This window comes from Brachyistius frenatus, unplaced genomic scaffold (assembly GCF_029030835.1).
Source record: "Brachyistius frenatus isolate BFR_SWC_R1_liver_20210118 unplaced genomic scaffold, ASM2903083v1 Contig_42, whole genome shotgun sequence".
NCBI lineage: Eukaryota > Metazoa > Chordata > Actinopteri > Embiotocidae > Brachyistius > Brachyistius frenatus.
The window spans coordinates 1,365,472-1,385,145 of record NW_027210641.1 but is presented as its reverse complement, the minus strand read 5'-3'; the positions used below and the strand labels follow the sequence as shown (position 1 = coordinate 1,385,145).

Below are 19,674 nucleotides of genomic sequence, written 5' to 3'. Positions count from 1 at the left end.
TTCTAATCATGAATATAAATGTGTATTAATTATAGATATCAGTCTCAATGGATTGTGTAAGACATTCATTTCACAGGAAGGTATTAAGCATACATTTGTTTCTTTTGTGTCAAATCTCTAAAACCATTTGCGATGGACTCAGGGCCTATTTTAGATCACAGATTCTGATCTGTTGAAAAATGTTACATACACCAGAATGTAAAAATACGTCACTCTTCTTACTGGAGAACCATGTAAACTTTCCAAATACACGTGATATCTAATTGTCGCTTGGCACAAAACAACTGCTGCTGGATCTAAGAAATATTCTAGAAAGATAACAGAAAATAAAACAATAAATGTCGCAAAAACTTATCTTTTATTGTGGGTTATATTCAAATGGAAAATGGAGCGCTGTGATTTTCTTAATATAAATGCCATATTACCCGTCTTTGTAGAATCTATTTTAAATTTTTCTCCATTTTCATACATCGATTTGGACCCATTCCTTAAATATTGCCATCTTTGTTAGAGGTAACGCTGCTGCTGACCAGCGGAGGGCAGCAGACAGACACACTGGATCTTCATGCTGCTCCTAACTTATCAACTCCACTGTGCAAATGCTACAACCAACAAAAGGCTGGTAGAAGAAACCTTGGTGGCACAAACCAGTGAGGGATTTTAACTCCAGCTCTTGGCAAATGGGGCTTCGAATTTTATAGCTACGGCATTGTGCCAGGCTTAATTCTATTTTTCAATTCAATTATATTTATACAGCAACAAATCACAACATAAGCAATCTCAGGGCACTTAACATGGTAAGGTCCTTTCAACAGAGCGTTACAACGTTATAGGGAGAAACCAAACAATTCAACAATTCCCTCTCGAGCGACAGTTAGAAGGAAAAACCTCCAACAGAACAACGAGGAAAAACAATTATCGATTTCTCGCCAGGACAAAGCATTTTAATCACACAAGACTAATGGGCTTCAGATATAATTTAATATGGAATATCGGCCCTGTATAGCATCAGGAGTGAGATGCTCTCCAGTGCTGACAGCTCACACAAACTATGTGAAAGTGCAACATCAGTTTCATGATTTCTGTCCCACATCAACATTTTGTGGAAATTCAGCATTTAATCGTACCAGCCTTGTTACAATGGTGAGTCAGTGTATCACAGACTCCTCCTACCTTTAGGCGTGTACATGCCCTGCTGCATGGAGCCTCCCGGCTCAAACACCGGGGCTTTGAAGTCCGCCACAGCAGAGAGCATATCCTCGAAACTACAGCTGCCCGGTACAATGCCACTCTTTGGGTTGGGATTCTCAGGAATCTAAGGCATCATGCTTAAAGAAAGTACTGTTATGAATAAGTGAGTACAGCTACTCCTTAATATATTTGTTTCGAACCGAAGGATACGAGGTCTAATAGAGCGCTGTGCGTACGGTCATTCATACACAACTGAGAGACCATCTCAGCCCGAAGGATCTCATCATCTGTCATCCCTGTCAGAGAAAGTGAGAAAGAGAACGTGAAGGCAAATTGACAAAGTTAACTTTCAATACAGTAGTTGGATAAAATGACAGAAACATCTTGAAAGTGCCATGTTACACTTCTATATTTATGACCAGACGTCAAAAGTTCATTTTAAAGGCTTTATCGATGATGTACCAATACTACTATAGATCGCCACACTAGAGATACCCGGCATCACATTTTCCTTTGATGGCTTATTTTTTGTAAACTCACACATCCTGGGATATACTGTATGCTAAACAACAACAAAACTGCAGTAGCAAAAAGAAACAGTGGCTACAAGTGAGCGCTTGACAACTTACTACTATTGTGTCAACATCTCAGTGTCAGCAATAATAGTTTATGAACTGTATTTGAACTGCATGGAAAGGTGTTTGTTTCTTTGCTACGGTATCCTCAGCTGCACTACTTACCCAAATGAATGCGAAGGCTTGTCAGTATGACCAGAAAGGTCAGCGCACCTTCAAGCATCGGTCTCTCCTGCTCAGAGTCCAACACAGCGTTCTGGTGCTGAGACGCCATCGTCAACAGATCAACCACTTTAAACCTGTGTCAGACAACACAATGTAAATGTGCGCAACATCACCCGTTTGCAAATTAATAATGATTTATGCAGCATTTTGATATTAGAATCAGAGCTTACCTCTCAAAAACACTTGAGATAAAGTAGTCAGGATCTAATCTGGATGCACAGACCTGCAAAAATAAACGGAGGAAACGGAAATTTAAAATAAATTGGGACAAATAAGGAAAATAATGACATGCTGCATATGAGTGACACTGATGTCTGCGATCCAGCAATCCTAACCTGCAGCAGGTAGATGTCTGGGTCGATCATGGAGTTGCAAAAGTGTGACTGCACGTAGGTCATAGCCTGTCCCTTAATCTGCAGACCATTCCTGACCCACATGTTGCTGTGGATTTCCGACAGACACGCCTGCAGCCACACAGAGTAAATATTTAAACACATGGCCACAGACCTGCAGGTGATATTCAGGTAAAAGTAAATCAATCAGTGGCTTTCATGCATTATACCTGGATTTGGAGCGGATGCACCATGATCTTCATCAGCATTTCTTGGTCGGGCAGGAGGCTGTCCAGATCCAACCCTTGGCATTTTACAGCCTGGGAATTTTCAACCAAACAATTAAGTTCCATATAAACTCATATCGATTGACTGAAAATTGATGTCCTCAGAGATGAAAGCCTTTTGCTTACCTTACTAAGGAACATGGCATAGTAGCGGTGGAGTGGCAGGTGAAATGTCACTTGATTTGGAGCAGGCTGTGAAAGATACACAGGAAGTTATGAGGAACAGTGGAGGAGAAAACGTTCTTGTAAATATGATAGTTTTCCATTTTAATTTACCTCATCGACGAAGCCAATGGCATCAAACCAGATCTGCAGGGTCTCCAAACAGTAGCGAACCACAGTTTTAGTGTATTCCTGCGTCTCCTGTTCACATACAATGGAACATGTTAACATTCATAATAGAATATGGGAGTGCGAGCATGCAGCACAGGATGCTCTAGATGCATGTTCTATTGATCTTCGATGGTCAGGCATGCATACAGGATCTGTAAATGAGTGCAAGAGACAGGACTTACTTTGACTTTGCAGTGTGTTAAGAGACCCCACATTGGTTGTGCACAGGCTTCGAGCTCTGCTGCGAATGCTGCATAGTATGTCTGAGACTCAAATTCCACATGTTCATTCAACTCCCGCTTATTCAGGTTCATACCTAGCGCAGCAGGAAATGATTTCAAAAGTTAGATAGTCACATGAAACCGTTCTTAATGCTTAAGAGAAGCATCCAATAAAAAATAAACATCACAAAGAATGCTGTTTTTAATCCAATGCAGATTTCTTTTACATTAAATATATTTTTTTGTTTATGCACATAATGAAATGTCTGCATTCATGTGCACAGCATAAATCTCTCTTCTATAAATCTCTATCAAATATATCAGTTTATGGCAGGAACAGTGTCGTAGACATGGATACAATCTAATAGTGACACTGTGCTCATAACTTCAGCAAGGGGATACTCCAGCCCACTGTGCGAGGGTGAGTGTTATTTTTAGGGTGGTGGTGAAGTACACATCGCAAATAAGCAGCTCCAATCACAATTTTTTATTCACTGACAAAACGTCAAAGATCCCACAACTCCCATTTTTGAAAATTGGACAGATGAGGTCATCTCTGTCTGACTTAAACATCCTGTCAGCATGTAAAGTCCAAAGAAAATCTTCACAAGTAGGAGCAATCCTTCAAATCAAATGTTGATCACACAATGTATTAATAACATACTGACAGTCAAGTGACTGAATAATGGAGGAACCACTATATCCACAATATTTGGGGTAAATGTGAGCCAGTATCAAAGACAGAAAACTTCGCTGAGTTGTTTTTGCAACTAAAAAAGGTGGAAAAAAATTGTTTTAAACTACTGCCGGAAAAATAAAAGATTCAGACATAATCATCTAATTTGATCATAAGCATGATGCACATTATTAATAATTAAATGGAAATATTTGAATTTTTTTTTTTTAAGATGAAGTAAAGTGATTTGGAAACGCTTACTTTATGCTGTAATACCTTCAGCAACGCTTCGCTAGATTACTTGTATTGCGGAGAAATTGCATGACTTTTGCAGAATTGTAAGAACTCACAAATATTGCAGAGATTGGTTGAATTGCTATTTCATACTGCAAATGCAAGATTTCCTGAAGGGACTGAATAACAATACGAGACGTTTCCCATACAAAGGATGCTATGTGACTCAAGAGTGACACCTCTTTCATTACCATTTGTCTCATTTCTAACACTTATGTAAGTGATGTATGTATGTAAATGAACAGATAACAGGTAAATATAGACTTGGTCTTCTCACCTATCTGTTCTTCTGTAATTCCACATTAAAAAGACTCCATTTATTGAGGGAAGCGTCTCCGCAAATGATGCTCGGGCAACAAATTGCTTTGAAATGTTCGTAATGTCCATAAGAAAGCAGACTGAATGCTAAACTCTGGTGGCATCAGTGTGCGGATTTGTGTGTAAATGTGATGTATTGTGCAGCATTTTCTCCTGCTCAAATATAAGAAAATATATTTCCACATATAGTATGACTTACCTTGGAAAAATGACACAAAGCTCATCCACAGCATCAACAACGAGTGGTCCTCCAGGAACTTTTTGGCGACACTTTGGTGTGAAAGGATGTTGATAAAATCACTCACTAGGGGCCAGTAGGTGTTGTTCTTTAATAGTGCTTCACTGCAGTTCACCACAACATGGCGACTGTTCTCTTCATCTAAAAGAAAAGAAAAACACACAAAAGAGGAGTTTTTTCCCTCCTAGCTTATGTGGGAATTGTTGAATTGTTGGTTTCTCAGTATAATATTGTAACGTCTTGTTGTAAGGACTTTAATGTGTTAAGTGCCATGAAATAACCTGTGTTGTGACTTAGCGCTATATAAATAAAGTTGAATTGAATTGAATTGAATTGAATTGAATTGAATTGAATTGAATTGAATTATGGCTACGACATCTGAATATTATCTGAATACACGTTCAAAGAAACTGAAAATGGTGTACAGAAAGACATGAGCTAATGCACCTGCAAGTTACACAACTCAAAACCTGGTGACAATGAAGAAAAACGACTCCACTTTAAATGAGAAATTCAGGCTTTTTTCACTGGGAACATAAAGAGATAGACCAGAGGGATGAAACATCTGTGCATGCTTTGCCAACACTGAGAATGATAAAAAAAAAAAATACAAAGCAAACTTAGCAGCTATATTTTGCTCTTTTGAAAACAGTCCAGTTTTCTTCTTCTTACAACCTTTCACGGCTTCATGTACCAGATTTGTGTGACTAAAAATTGTATTCAGTTTCACCATGAAAATTAACAAAGCGGTTAAAGATCAGTCAAAAATAGGAACAATCAACAATCTTAGAACCCCTCGTGCTGCTAACGTTTAATAATACCAGGTGTGATGAAGTGTGTTAAATCAGATTAATTAAAAATCTGACATGTTTGGGCAACTTACCCTGAAGTTCACTTTTAATAAGGCAACTCTCCATCATGTAGAGGAGGACTGTGACCATGATGTCCAGCAGCTGACACTCCTCTGTCACATGTCGAGCCAGCTCCTCATTGCTGAACAGCTGCACACTAATATGTACGATGCGGTTGGACATTGTATCCGACTCGTGGCTTTTCATCAGTGTTTTCATGATGAAGGCATAATGCTGAACAAATGTTTTCGTAAATGTGATCTGCCAGAGAGGAAGAGAGAAACACAATTAAGACTTACTGTTGTGACAGTGTCCCTTTTAATGAGGTTACAATTAGTCTTCAGAATATACACAACGTACACACCAGGCATCATTTCACTTCATCAAGAGTCTCCAACATGACAAAAAGGAAATGCGTTAAAACAGAAGACCAGACATGCATTTAAAAGTCATAAAAAATGTTAACATGGAAGAGTGAAATACCTTGTAATCCTGATCTGGCAACATGTTTAGTAGGAAGGTGACCATCTTCTGAGGAAACTCGTATTTTATTGTCCAAAACAGCAACTCTTCCAGGAAGCATTTATGCTTTAGAGATTCGATAATACACGGGTCTGAGGACAGAAAAAGGAATTTAATAAATAGGCAGTTCAGATTAGGTCATCTATTGGTGCATTACTTTTTCTTTCTGTATACCTTTGGTACTGCTACTCAGCTTAACCCTCTTCCTCTGGCCAACAGACTGCCCTCCATCTTGATCGTCCTGTGACAAAAACAACATTAATTTAAACAGATTTACAAAATGTAAAACAGTAACTTCTAATCAGTTCATATCAAATTAGAATAGACTAACTTTATATGTTTATTAATCATTTAATTACTGCACCAATTCAATGTGTTGACTGAGAGTGAATTAAAACTAATTTATGACATCAATGTGGGCCCATGTCAGTGATGGGCATTTATCATTAGTTTAAAATGATAACTAGACAAATACAGACGAAATCAGTCAGATTCATCAAATCTAATTAATCAAAAGTCAATAATAGATTCAGTTTTTGCACACTAAACTTAATCTAAGAGGCAAATAGTTACTGTTATTTATTTACTTATTTTTTGTGACGCATACCTCTTTACTGGATTCATCTGGACTCCCTGGTCCAGTGGTTCCTAAGAAAAAAAGAAAAAAAGAATTTAGCGACAAGCATCAACTCGCAGCATCGATCACAACCGGACAAACACATGAATACATGGCAGAGAAAAATTGACAATTCATGGTCAATTTGGGACAGATGTTCTTTCCAATGATTTATGAAAAGTTTGGTCTCAAATGACATCATGTTTGAACAGTATGTTCCACGATGTAGACACTTCTTGTGAACGGTGTAAAATATAGCAGAGAAAAGTTACTGCAACTGTGAATTCTGCTGCATACAAGGTCAGAAATCAGACAAATCAACAGACTTCTTGAGAAATACATGAACATTATCAAGAATTTAAACAGTTATTAAAAAATAAAGCCATTTTCAACAGCTGACAGATAGTTCATGTTAAAATGCATATTTGATCTTACCCAACAGGGCCATTGCTCCTGCACCTCCTTCAGCACCAACAGTGACATCACCTTGAGCTTTCTCATCCACAGACACCAGACCTGAATTCTTCAACGCTGACAAATACTTGTCGTAGTTCTTTTTAGCGTACAAGTTCTCTTCTTGGCCTGAAAAAGTGAAGCAAAAAAGGAACTGCAACAAGAACTAATGTCATGTTGAAATCTCAAAATAAAGAAAACCTCATGGCAACTTTAAAGCAAAACTTCTTGTGAGAAGTAAATTTTACTTTAACAGTAACAGACAACAATAAAGAAACAGCATAACAATATTACTTTAATAAAGGAAAATCATTGCTTAAGCCACAAAAGAAAGATATATATATATATATATATATATATATATATATGGCGATGCTGGATCATAACACAAACTCTAGTGTAGATATTCACCCATGCTCAACTCCTTGAATGTTTGCTGATTGGTCAAGATCTTTGTCAGGACAGTCCTCATTGCTCCTCCCATCTTTGTAAGCTCCTCCAAGAAGGAGATCTGAGGCTCCAGCTGCTGCAGGACTTTCTGCAGATCTCTCTCAGTCGAGGTGTCTGGTGAAGCAAGATAACAGATTCAAGCCATGACAACCAGTACTTTGTGTAAGTTTGGATGTAACGCTGATATTCTGCTTGCACAGCAGATTTATCATATGTGTAAAAAGCAATGAGAGCACGATAGAGTCCCTTTAAAAGGTTTGGTTTAAATTGATCGGTGGATCGGTGGGATTGTTCTCACCTGGCTCAACGTATCCGTCTCTCAGGTACTGGATGATACACAGGATAAATCGGGGGAGAACCATCTCTGACATCATGAGGAGGTCTCGAGGTATCGAGGGGACATTTTCCCCAGTTCTCAGCCGATGCCGTCGGCAAAACCTGTCAGAAACCAAAGATAAACAAACAAATGTTAACGTCTCACTGGCAGCTTGAAGAACTGACACCAGAAATTAAGAGGAAGTTGGGTGGAGATTCCTTAACGATCCTTTTAATTCATAGATGGAGTACTTGTGGTTAGATAACCATGCAGAGGGTAAAATGGGGTGAAAATCTGTTTGTTGTTGTTGTTGTTGTTGTTTTTTTAATCTCTACCCTTCCATGCAGTGAGATCAACGCATCACACAGACTAACAGGACAATAATGTTAACATTACATAACGTACAATGCAGATTGCATGTTCAGTACTTGAGTAAATAAAAGTAGTTTTCGTGCCCTCTGGCAGGCTTCATGATTTCATCATCTCCAACACAAACATGTATTTTCTGACATTTCAAGATTAAGCCCAATTTATATTTTCATTTTATTTTCCTTAGTTTATGAAATGTTTGCATTGATGTCTGAATGTCGTTTTTAACGTCTTTCTTTTCATCGTGTGTCTTGTGATGTTTAACGTGTCTTCGGTGCCTCGGGACATTCAGGTGTTCTTTAAAACGTGTGGATGAACCAAACCGGAGAGCTGCAGGTGTTGTTGTGGTTCTGGAGCAGCTTCCTCTTCACTTCATTCACTCCGTCACATTAAACACTGGCTGACTGGCGAGAATGTGTAAACCAGATAAACCGGTAACTTCTCCAGGAACCGAGGCAGGCGCGGGTTATAAACGTGTCCGAGCTGACTGCGCTCCCTTCGGCCGGGCGGACCCGTGAGCGAGCGGCTAGCCGCGCTAGCCGGCCGCTAGCTCGGACTCACCCGGACTCCCGCATCACGTTGCCGTCTCCACAGTCGCAGGCCCCGCCGGCCTGGCTCCGGAACATGTTGAAATCATGGCCCGTGTGGTCTCCGTTGTTGAAGCACTCGGCGCACAGGGACATGCAGGGAGAGATGCCGCAGGTCCGGCATCGATACGCCACGAAGTTGGCGGTCCAGACCAAACCGCACAGAGTCGCGTTGTCATAGGACCGGACGGTGGCGCGGAACTCCTCGAACCCGTCTCCTCCCGCGACCAGGCATTTACACCACTCCAGCGCTTCGGTGTCCGCCGCGGGTTTTTCGGGGTTTAGCACGGCGTCGAGCAGCTCCTGAAGCTGGCGGACCCCCGAGCTGTTGTCAGTCCGGTTTAAGTCTGCCATCAGGCGGGCGGCGGTGGCTTTCTTGTCCCGGCGCAGCAGCGACGCCGCCATCATGCTCTCCGGCTTGTTGTCCGCTAATTTATTTTTGTTGTCTTGTTTCCGTGTTCTCGCGCTTTCTCGCGATACTTCCCGTTACGTCGTTGTTGGCTGGCGAATTTCCACAAGTACTTTATTCTGCAGGAGTAACGAGTACAAATAAACACATCTTCAGGTGTCTCATTTGATTAAGCCCGTATTCAGATCTGATATAATATTTGTGTTTATTGTTGCACATAACGTTTATCTCAGGTTGTTTTGTGGAGCATTATATTTTAATGTATTCGTTTTATTCGGATTATTGCCTTATTAATAATGATTGCTATATTCGTATTGTTGTTGTTTTTTTATTCTAGTGTAACTAATTTATTGTATTTTATAATAAATCAACATGCTGTGGGATGCTTTTATTTATTTATTTTTAATAATAAAAGAAAACAAAAAACATAGGGTGGAACATTTGTCACGCGAACTCGGTCAACATCGGATTGTTTTGGTTGATGCACACAGTTTTGCGGAAGTCATCCTCAACCACGCTCAAAATCATGGCTAAAAAAAGAAAAGTGCTCTGCCAGTGATTTAAAGTAAAGAATATAGTCGAGTTGTCACACAGGTTTGGGACATCGAGGTCGTTTCAATGAAACTCAAAGAACTAGAAAGCTGCCTGCAGCAGGTGGACACGTTTGAAGAGCCCAAAATCCTGCTGGAGCAATACCCGACCAGTCCTCACATCGCCGGTGAGACAGATCGATGTTTAGAGACACTTAAATGGACACAGAGCTCATGAACGTGTTGTTTTCCCGCAGCCTGCATGCTGGACACCATCCAGAACACGTTCGGGGACATCGAGGGGAGACTGGTGGCGGACCTGGGGTGTGGTTGTGGGGTTCTCAGCATCGGAGCTGCGGTGCTCGACGCGGGGTGAGAACATCTGTCGGCTGGTTCTCCTGCAGATGTTTCTGTCGGCTTCATCTCGCTCTCTCTCTCCTGCAGTCTGTGCGTCGGCTTCGACATCGACGACGACGCTCTGGACATCTTTAGGAGAAACGCGGAGGAGTTTGAGATCTGTAACATCGACGTGGTCCAGTGCGACCTGTGCTGCCTGCAGGCGGAAGATTACGTCAACAAGTTCGACACAGTCATCATGAATCCGCCATTTGGGACGAAGCACAACCAAGGTGAGACTGTGGGTGTGGTCGGCTTCAACTGCGCATGACTGATGGTCGGTGAGAGCTTCCGGTGGCTGCAGGGGAGGAGGAGGAGGAGGAGCAGGAGGAGGAGGAGGAGGATGAAAAGCTGTCGGGTGCATTCATGACGTCACGTGATATTAAAACCCCGCAGGAGCGAGGCGGCTGCAAAAGTGAAGAACTGCCACTGTGACGACATTACTTCATCCTGATAGGGTTAACGTTTCACCGAGGCGCGTGACGTCACGTTTGTTTTCATCCTAAGACCTTGAGTTATGACATCACATTTCATTTATCTGACGCTTTTATCCACAGCGACTTACAACAAGTTCATTTCAACCGTGAGGGTTCAAACCAGAACAACAAGAATCAACAAAGTACACATTTATTCTACAAAGAAAAATACAAAGTTCTATAAATAAATACCATTTTAAGTGCTGCTGAACTTCTACTTCTGTTTTCCTATTCTATATTATAGATGTGAAACTAGTGTGTCTGTGTCCAGATGTGAAACTAGTGTGTCTGTGTCCAGATGTGAAACTAGTGTGTCTGTGTCCAGATGTGAAACTAGTGTGTCTGTGTGTGTCCAGATGTGAAACTAGTGTGTCTGTGTCCAGATGTGAAACTACAGTGTGTCTGCGTCCAGATGTGAAACTACAGTGTGTCTGTGTCCAGATGTGAAACTACAGTGTGTCTGCGTCCAGATGTGAAACTACAGTGTGTCTGTGTCCAGATGTGAAACTAGTGTGTCTGCGTCCAGATGTGAAACTAGTGTGTCTGTGTCCAGATGTGAAACTAGTGTGTCTGTGTCCAGATGTGAAACTAGTGTGTCTGTGTCCAGATGTGAAACCGGAGCTGCAGAAGGAGCAGATCAATAAATTATGAAAGATAATTACAGGAGATAACTGAATGACATCATCTGAAGGTCTTAGAATAAAAAGAAACGTCACGTCGTATCGGTGGAACTTCAAACCTTCTCAGGCCAGAGCGTCGTCTCTCTGAACGGGAGGAATGAATGGCATCCGACTTCTTATAACACAAACCTGAAAATGTGTGAATCTATCCTTTAACTGGCATTCATATCTGACAACCTGTTCAGGTTCCTCAATGGAGCTTTGAGAAAAGTCCCAGTTGTATTTAGGTGGCTGTTGACCAGAATTGTATTTACAAGTCAGTTAATACAGTATTTACAAGCTTTATACTGTTTGTGTTTACTAGTAAACTTTAAGTGTAAAACGAGTAGATTGTCCATTTAACTCTAAATGTTTTCTGCGCTTTATGTTTTATTCTTTGTTCAAGGTATGGATATGAAGTTCCTCCGAGCTGCTTTAACAATGGCAAAGACAGCCGTGTATTCACTTCATAAAACATCAACACGAGTGGTGAGTTTAGCGTCTGTCAGTCACACGAACACAGAAAGGTCATAAGGAAACGGACAGTTGCATCTTCAAGGTTTCTCAATGCTGACACTTTAAATTACATTTGAATGTTTTCTATTCAAAGACTTTTTTGAAAAAAAAAAAAAGCTGATTTGACCTTTTTGACCACATCCTTTCAATGACAGTCAAAATTTGACATGGCAGGTCTACATCTCTTGTATGAAAGGCTTTAATGCATGACGTAATTGCTCATCTGATTACAGCACATACAAAAGAAGGCCAAAGACTGGGGAGTAAAAATGGAAGTCATAGCAGGTAAGAAAAATACAGCACAGCCTTTCTACAATTGAAATATTCAAATACTGACTTACTTTCTTTACAGAACTACGATATGATTTACCGGCATCTTACAAGTTCCACAAGAAGAAATCGGTAAGCTCAGACAACACGTTCCCCATCTGATGATGTAATTGAGAAATGATATTCAAACAGACGTCGATTCCCTTTTATAAATGTTTTTATTTCCTATTCAGATTTACAAACTTAAAAAAAACAAAAAATTCAGCAAAGCAGATGTTCTTATCACTCAATGTAGGAAATCTACAGAGAAAAACAATGGCACACAGACTCTAAATGTCACAGCTCTTAGAAAAATCAACTAAAATATCCTGGTGAAATCAAAAAGCAGGTTTAAGTTGGATTTGATAAAATCAAAACATCTTCAGAGATTTATAGGTACACAAATAATGTGAGAGGCACAACATATAAGGACTTAAAAAAGGCAGAGAAATGACTCCAAGCTTTGCAAATATTTCTCTAGGTTGACATCCAGGTGGACTTCCTACGATTCTCAGAGGCCTGAAGATTCAACTGGAATGGAGTAAAGTTGCCTTTATATTGTCACTATTTGTAATAAATGTTTTCACTGAAGAAAAATTCTGGGTTTGACTTCATAACTAAGATCCATTTTCAGTTTTGGGAACTTTTGTTGCAGGGCCATCAGCGTCTTTTAGTTCTCTCTTTGTGGCCACAGGTGCTGAAGGAAAAGTAGATGGTTAAACATGTTCCAGATGATTAATACGCTGCTCTGAAAGCGACACGTGAAGCGCTAAATTAACTCACCATTCTCCTCCTCTTCATCATCACTGTCAAATTTCATCTTCTTTCCTTGGTAATGAGTTCTACCGTGATCTCTTCCACCTCTTCCCCTTCGACCTCTTCCTCTGCCACCTGATCTTCCTCTTCCACCTTTTAAGACAAACAAGATATTCAAGTACTAAATTATAAACAAAAATGAACAATAAAAGAATCTTTTGTGTTGATCAGTGTCACTACACCCCTTTCACTTAGTATTGTAAGCCACACCATAAATACAGAGCCCTGCAGTTTGAGGGTAGAAGTTACCTCTGCCTCTGGACCTGCTGTACGATTCCTGTTGAGCTTCGATGATCTTCTTCATGACCTCTTTCTCCTCATCTCCCTCGAGCAGCTCCCATTTAACACTGTTGTCCTTGATTTTCAATTCCCCTCCGTTGGCCTCTTTGGCGTTATCCAGCGCTTCCTTTGCAATCCCGTCAAACAGAAGAGTGCCCTTGTGGGAGTAATGACAAATCGGTTTAACCAAATGAAAGCAGATTGCTTCATCTCTGCGCTCAAGAGATTTAATTTGCAGATAGAGAACCTACCTCTTTGGCTCCTCTTGTGAAGTCAACCCACTTTATCTTTCCATGGCCAGAGAACAATTTATGAAAGTCCTCTCTGGAAACATCTTCAAGCTCTCCTGAAAACTTCAATAAGCAACCTGTCCGCTCATCCAAAAGCAGACCCTGCGATACAAACAACCAATCGTCATCAACACGGCCGGGTTCATCCTCGCAGCAGACTGGAAGCTGGTGAGTACTTGGCAGGATCTTACCATTTCTTTTTCTTCTGCCTGTTTCTGCTTTTGGTCCTTGTCCCTAAATAATAGTTTTGGCAGAGAGGACGGTCGGTCATTTTTCACAGAATGTCCAACCCATTTTTAAAACATAAAATGCTACAGCTTATGTACTCACTGTCTAGCTTTTGCTTTATTTTCTTGCTTAAACTGTTTTCTCTCCTCTGCTTTCTTTGTATGGTAATCTTCCCTGAAAGAAAAAGATCAAAGACATGGTCATTATATACAGAGACATTCAAAGATTTGCAAGGATCCATTAAACTTGTTAATTTTCTAGTTACAAATTTGAATAAACTCTGCATGTAACCCTGAACTTGGAATATTTAGACTTTGCTTTAATGCAGGACTCATCCATCTGTAAGTTTACAAAACTAAAAAACAAAATCAATCTATCTTGTGTGCAGATATGATGAAGCAGTTTAGTGCCATTTTAAAACTACATTGAAGACCAACCACCTTTAATATCGTGTGCTAAAAACCCACCAAGAATCAGTGCAGCCTACCTTGATAACACGAGCATCTCATTGTCTTTGAATGATTTTATGTCTTCACGTTTTAGGAACTCCTTCGACGACTCTTCCGTCTCAAAACAGATGAACACTGATCCCTGTAAATATACAAATTAAATAAATGATTTGGGAAAAAAACAAAAACAACAATAAATCATAGGAACAAAAAACATTTAAAATTGTTATGTGATTTGTTTTCGTCACCTTGAACTGCCTTTGCAGGTTTCTCCTCATCTGAATGTTGTCGATGGGCCCTTTCCCATTCAGCCACTCCTGAACCTCATCGAGGGTTGTGTCGAGGGGGAAACCTTTCTAGATGAGAAACGGGGATATTAGAAAGAAGGAAAACAATAATATATCCAAGATAAAGAATAAGATCTGAACATGAAGAAACCGGAGTGGTGATTCAGAGGGCTGCAGTTGGATTATATTGTAAGGTGTTGCTATTATTTTATTAATACTGTGTTAATGTGGCTCCAAAAAACCACGCAGAAACACCGGAGGCATCCTTTTCATACAGTTGAATCGTCATGACGTGAGGATTCATTGCAGATTGTTGCATCCGACTGCATTAGCTTCAGTTTAGTGTACCAAATAAATTGGTAACTGGATTTACATGAAATCATGTAACCATAAAGATAAATATTTAAGCACTCTGAATTAGTGTGAATGAGGTTTAAAAACTTACAATGTAGACAGATTTGTGCTTCAGGGCGTCTTTGTATTCATCGTTCAGTTCGGGTAGCGGTTTGTTTGAACACCTCCTGATTTTCGTCTGGTCTTCACTGATTTCCAAGAGGCCAGTCTTGGATTTCTGGAGAGCTGCAACGATGACGCTGCTGTCTGTAGTTAAAGATTTCAATCTAAGATAAAAAAAAATTAAAAAAACGTTCCAGCTGTAAGTGTGTATGTAAATACAGTTGATCTACAGAAGTACATAGCCAGTATCAGCCGGCCTACATTTTCATTTATTTTTTTAAAAGGAAAAAAATAAAGTTAAGTCACACAGGCAACTGAATTTCTGCTGCGCTGCTCTGTCAAACAATTAGGCTTGATTAGAAAGCAAATGTGCCGACTCACACGTTCGACTTATGTCTTTGTACTGAAACCAGCTGCCAAGTTGTCAATATAAGTCTAATGGTATTACATGGATTCCTCTTCAATCCATCAAAATGTTCTTTCCTTAAGTTCTGCCTGCTGTAGTTAGATGTGACCTGGTTAAATAAAAAAAAACTGCACTTGAGGTGCAGCATGAGGACAAAACGCTCGTCTTGTCCTGCCCGTCATGATTCATTCAAACGATCCACAAGCTGATTAGTCATCAGTCTTTCTCTTCTTGCTCGCTCACACAACCCTCTGCTCTCAACAGCTAATTATAAACATCCCCACCTCCCTCAGTCCTCTGTGAACATTGCTTTACCATTTTTATCTCGAAGCTTCAGCATCTGAGTCAGTCACGCTGAGCAGGTGAGACTTCACAAATAGTTTCCTTTGGGTGCAACTCACAAAACGATGTTTTTCACAATAAAAATGCTAAAAAAAATTACAATATTTATAAGAAGAAGAAGTAATATAATAATATTACAGTAGTCAAATGCAGGTCACTATTATTCCACTATTGTCACATCTTGAGGTTTTACAAGTGTGGTGAGAATAAACACACAATAACAGCAGTGTGATTGCAGGTTAACAACAGGGACGTCCGTTGGTATTTGCTTCATTTTAAGATCCTCCTGTACATGTTTTTGTCAACATCCAGGAGGCAGACACATCTAGAGAGCAGTTACACAGAAGCAGACATTGTCAGATCATTTCACATCATCTGCCAGTTTTCATGTATTAATTTTCTGCAACCAAGTTTCTGTTTCAGCAGGTTGATTAACTGGATTTCTCAGCTCAAATAGGAGGAGACATCACAGAGGAGGAGCGAGAAGACTGTTTCAAAACGATCTATTAATAGAACGATCTCAACATTACTGTGTTTTATGTTATCTGAGGTGCCTAATATACAAGAACAATAAAAGAAAATCAAGATTTAAGAAAAGGGCCCTGCTATATGTCCTTTAAGCAAAAAGAGAATTTGAATTTATGCCTTTGAAGATGTTATCGTTTCCACTGTGAAGTTTCCAACTAGGTCACCGTTGATTTGAAACTCCACCAGTATGTTCAGCTTCCCGACGTGCACAGGTAGGTTTTAGAGAATGAAATAGGGAACTGGTTATATAGCTTTTAAACAGGGAACGTGATACGAGAAATAAAACAAACCTGTTGAACTTGAGCATCGTCTCCAAAGACACCCAGCCATCATCTAGCTGCAGCTGCTCTTTGAGAAACTTGTCTCTCGGGAGATTGTGATCCCCGAAGTAATACTACGAGGGAATAAGAGACTTTATCAGAGCTGCATTCGGCCAAACTTTACAGATTATACAAAATAAATCACATTTTAAATCAGGGTTACCTCCACCTGTCGGGCCACTTTCATCTCAACAGGAGACATGATCTCTTGATTTTCAGCCATGATTGCTCTGTGAAAAAAAACAACAACAGTATTACACAAAGAAAAGGAAATATATATTTTTTTATTGATATAACACATTTCTGTCAATTTGAAAACAAATGCTGATTCATTGTATAATTGGTCTACATACATATTTCATAGATGGATAGTTTGCTAATCAACTATTAAACATATAAACTATTTCAGACACCAGATATAAACTGCTTTAGAACCAACAGCTGGTTTCTGGATTAATTAATGAACATAAACAGTGAATATCGACACGCTGTCTTTAATGAGGTTCATTGGTTTTAAATTGTCATTTTTCCGGCTCAGAAATAAATCAAGATTATTTTCTCTCCGTTTTATTTGCGGAATAATGTTTTTAATTTAAAGTATTTATGATCTGCAGGTGCAGATTTTGCGCGTTGCATCATTCTGGAGGAATAATCGAGTGAACTCCGTTTTAAACTATAATCCGTCAAATCTATGTTGTTACACTTTAATTGTAAAACAGAAGAAACGCGCATCTTGAACGTTGTGACCCAGGAAGTGAGATTAACAGATATTAACCCATCTGAACGGCCCAGGAAGTGAGATTAACAAATATTAACCCATCTGAACGACCCAAGAAGTGAGATTAACAGATATTAACCCATCTGAACAGCCCAGGAAGTGAGATTAACAAATATTAACCCATCTGAACGACCCAAGAAGTGAGATTAACAGATATTAACCCATCTGAACGACCCAAGAAGTGAGATTAACAGATATTAACCCATCTGAACGACCCAAGAAGTGAGATTAACAGATATTAACCCATCTGAACGACCCAAGAAGTGAGATTAACGGATATTAACCCATCTGAACGACCCAAGAAGTGAGATTAACAGATATTAACCCATCTGAACGACCCAAGAAGTGAGATTAACGGATATTAACCCATCTGAACGACCCAAGAAGTGAGATTAACAAATATTAACCCATCTGAACGACCCAAGAAGTGAGATTAACAGATATTAACCCATCTGAACGACCCAAGAAGTGAGATTAACAGATATTAACCCATCTGAACGACCCAAGAAGTGAGATTAACAGATATTAACCCATCTGAACGACCAAAGAAGTGAGATTAACAAATATTAACCCATCTGAACGACCCAAGAAGTGAGATTAACAGATATTAACCCATCTGAACGACCCAGGAAGTGAGATTAACAGATATTAACCCATCTGAACGACCCAAGAAGTGAGATTAATAGATATTAACCCATCTGAACGACCCAAGAAGTGAGATTAACAGATATTAACCGATCTGAACGACCCAGGAAGTGAGATTAACAGATATTAACCCATCTGAACGACCAAAGAAGTGAGATTAACAGATATTAACCCTTCTGAACGACCCAAGAAGTGAGATTAATAGATATTAACCCATCTGAACGACCCAAGAAGTGAGATTAACGGATATTAACCCATCTGAACGACCCAAGAAGTGAGATTAATAGATATTAATCCATCTGAACGACCCAGGAAGTGAGATTAACGGATATTAATCTGAACGAACTCCCGTTAATCCGGGCTGCAGCAGCTAGCCGGATGGCTAACCTGCTAGCCTAGCTAACGAGCTGTAAACCGGCCGCGACGTGTTCGTCCACCGAGAACCGGCTGAACCTGCACGGTGAGACCGGACACGTTAACGGGACATGTTTTACAGCGGGTGGGGACGAGTTACCGGCGGCTAACTTCCGTTGGTGAAGTTAAACGAGTCCTTCAGGTTGTGTGAAGTAGCAGCACGTTGTTCAACCCGGAGATGTAATCTGTCCTGTTAAAGACTCTGAACACAGATTACATCAGGAACCAGAGGAACCTCCTTCCACCAGCCTGGAGGTTCTACCTACCAAACGTTGAATCTCTCGGAGTTAGTTACAGCTGATGAAACCAGAAGTCTTCACTCTGCTGCCCCACGTTGTTCAACTGCGTGCTACGGAGAGCGACGAGGACACAAAAAAGAGCTGAACGCAAACGCGTCTGTGGCTCCACAGCGGTCTGATTCGTGCAGGAGGAAGTGATGGAGGTCACAGCCACAAGGTGGCGCTGTTATTCAGCAGGACAGCAGGGAGGCTGCGTTGTGATTTCAACTATTGCCTTTCTAAAAAAATGACACATTTATTTTTAAAATGTGTCATTTTAATATATCGGATATTAAGGTTATATAGGATATTCATTTTTAATGAATGTATTTACATTGTATTGTCTCTTTTTATTATTCTTGTGTAAGTGTCTTGGATCTTCTCAGGTTTATATGCACCGATGGTATGAAACCTCTATTGTTATTCGAGAGATTATTATTATTCTGCGTAAACAACTGCATGTTTTACTTTAACGAACTCCTCCTGCAAATTTTGTCGGACCGAGTTGAAATGTAGTCTGTACACTCTTCAGATGTTTGGAATGAAAAGTTATCATAAGAATCCGTTGTCGTCGATCGGTGTGCCCGTAGCGGACAAAAGGTTTGGATATTTGCCTTTTTTCATCATTTGGTTGACATTTACATGTTTTTTAAATCCCATCAAAGTGGGAGATTGAACACCTGACCTTCTGACTGAGAGGCAGCACCACTAACCACCACACCATCCATCTCCCCAGGAGTTACACAGCATTGTGACAACTCTTTACCTCACTGCAACCTATACCTCCACCGTCCACAAATATTCAAGTCCCTCTAAGGGTAAACCTCATGGTCCACGGAGCGAGTCCCTCTAAGGCTAAACCTCATGGTCCACGGAGCGAGTCCCTCTAAGGCTAAACCTCATGGTCCACGGAGCGAGTCCCTCTAAGGGTAAACCTCATGGTCCACAGAGCGAGTCCCTCTAAGGCTAAACCTCATGGTCCACGGAGCGAGTCCCTCTAAGGGTAAAC

General features: G+C 40.2%; 3 protein-coding genes across 5 annotated transcripts in view; 1 reads left to right on the top strand and 2 right to left on the bottom strand.

Moving 5' to 3' along the window:
- The window catches only part of ubr3 (ubiquitin protein ligase E3 component n-recognin 3), a 37,193-nt gene extending 27,884 nt beyond the window's left edge, over window positions 1-9,309 (bottom strand). For both annotated transcript variants that reach the window (XM_069702537.1, XM_069702538.1), the window contains exons 1-18: window positions 8,829-9,309; window positions 7,881-8,020; window positions 7,544-7,696; window positions 7,115-7,261; window positions 6,671-6,711; window positions 6,238-6,304; window positions 6,025-6,155; window positions 5,574-5,802; window positions 4,652-4,831; window positions 3,126-3,259; window positions 2,887-2,973; window positions 2,737-2,802; window positions 2,554-2,643; window positions 2,327-2,455; window positions 2,162-2,214; window positions 1,932-2,065; window positions 1,402-1,487; window positions 1,174-1,315 (exon numbers count right to left, since the gene is read on the bottom strand). In XM_069702537.1, coding sequence (XP_069558638.1) covers window positions 1,174-1,315; window positions 1,402-1,487; window positions 1,932-2,065; window positions 2,162-2,214; window positions 2,327-2,455; window positions 2,554-2,643; window positions 2,737-2,802; window positions 2,887-2,973; window positions 3,126-3,259; window positions 4,652-4,831; window positions 5,574-5,802; window positions 6,025-6,155; window positions 6,238-6,304; window positions 6,671-6,711; window positions 7,115-7,261; window positions 7,544-7,696; window positions 7,881-8,020; window positions 8,829-9,262 — 2,443 coding nt within the window. In that variant the 5' untranslated portion in view covers window positions 9,263-9,309. The remainder of the gene's footprint in view (window positions 1-1,173; window positions 1,316-1,401; window positions 1,488-1,931; window positions 2,066-2,161; window positions 2,215-2,326; window positions 2,456-2,553; window positions 2,644-2,736; window positions 2,803-2,886; window positions 2,974-3,125; window positions 3,260-4,651; window positions 4,832-5,573; window positions 5,803-6,024; window positions 6,156-6,237; window positions 6,305-6,670; window positions 6,712-7,114; window positions 7,262-7,543; window positions 7,697-7,880; window positions 8,021-8,828) is intronic.
- A 400-nt stretch (window positions 9,310-9,709) lies between these two features.
- mettl5 (methyltransferase 5, N6-adenosine) lies at window positions 9,710-12,746 on the top strand. The gene is made up of 7 exons (XM_069702542.1): window positions 9,710-9,981; window positions 10,051-10,165; window positions 10,238-10,422; window positions 11,731-11,813; window positions 12,074-12,125; window positions 12,193-12,242; window positions 12,631-12,746. The coding sequence occupies exons 1-7, from the start codon at window positions 9,882-9,884 to the stop codon at window positions 12,670-12,672; spliced, it is 627 nt and encodes a 208-aa protein (XP_069558643.1). The 5' UTR covers window positions 9,710-9,881; the 3' UTR covers window positions 12,673-12,746.
- On the bottom strand, window positions 12,310-18,758 carry ssb (small RNA binding exonuclease protection factor La). 2 transcript variants are annotated; one of them, XM_069702539.1, is made up of 12 exons: window positions 18,654-18,758; window positions 16,714-16,780; window positions 16,521-16,624; window positions 14,944-15,118; window positions 14,460-14,567; window positions 14,250-14,353; window positions 13,865-13,936; window positions 13,726-13,768; window positions 13,496-13,636; window positions 13,215-13,401; window positions 12,933-13,058; window positions 12,310-12,846 (listed from the first exon to the last, which is right to left on the bottom strand). In XM_069702539.1, the coding sequence occupies exons 2-12, from the start codon at window positions 16,771-16,773 to the stop codon at window positions 12,767-12,769; spliced, it is 1,200 nt and encodes a 399-aa protein (XP_069558640.1). In that variant the 5' UTR covers window positions 16,774-16,780; window positions 18,654-18,758; the 3' UTR covers window positions 12,310-12,766. The 2 variants fall into 2 exon arrangements, with proteins under 2 accessions (XP_069558640.1, XP_069558641.1); XM_069702540.1 differs by lacking the exon at window positions 18,654-18,758 and adding an exon at window positions 18,488-18,566.
- Window positions 18,759-19,674: the final 916 nt, after the last annotated feature.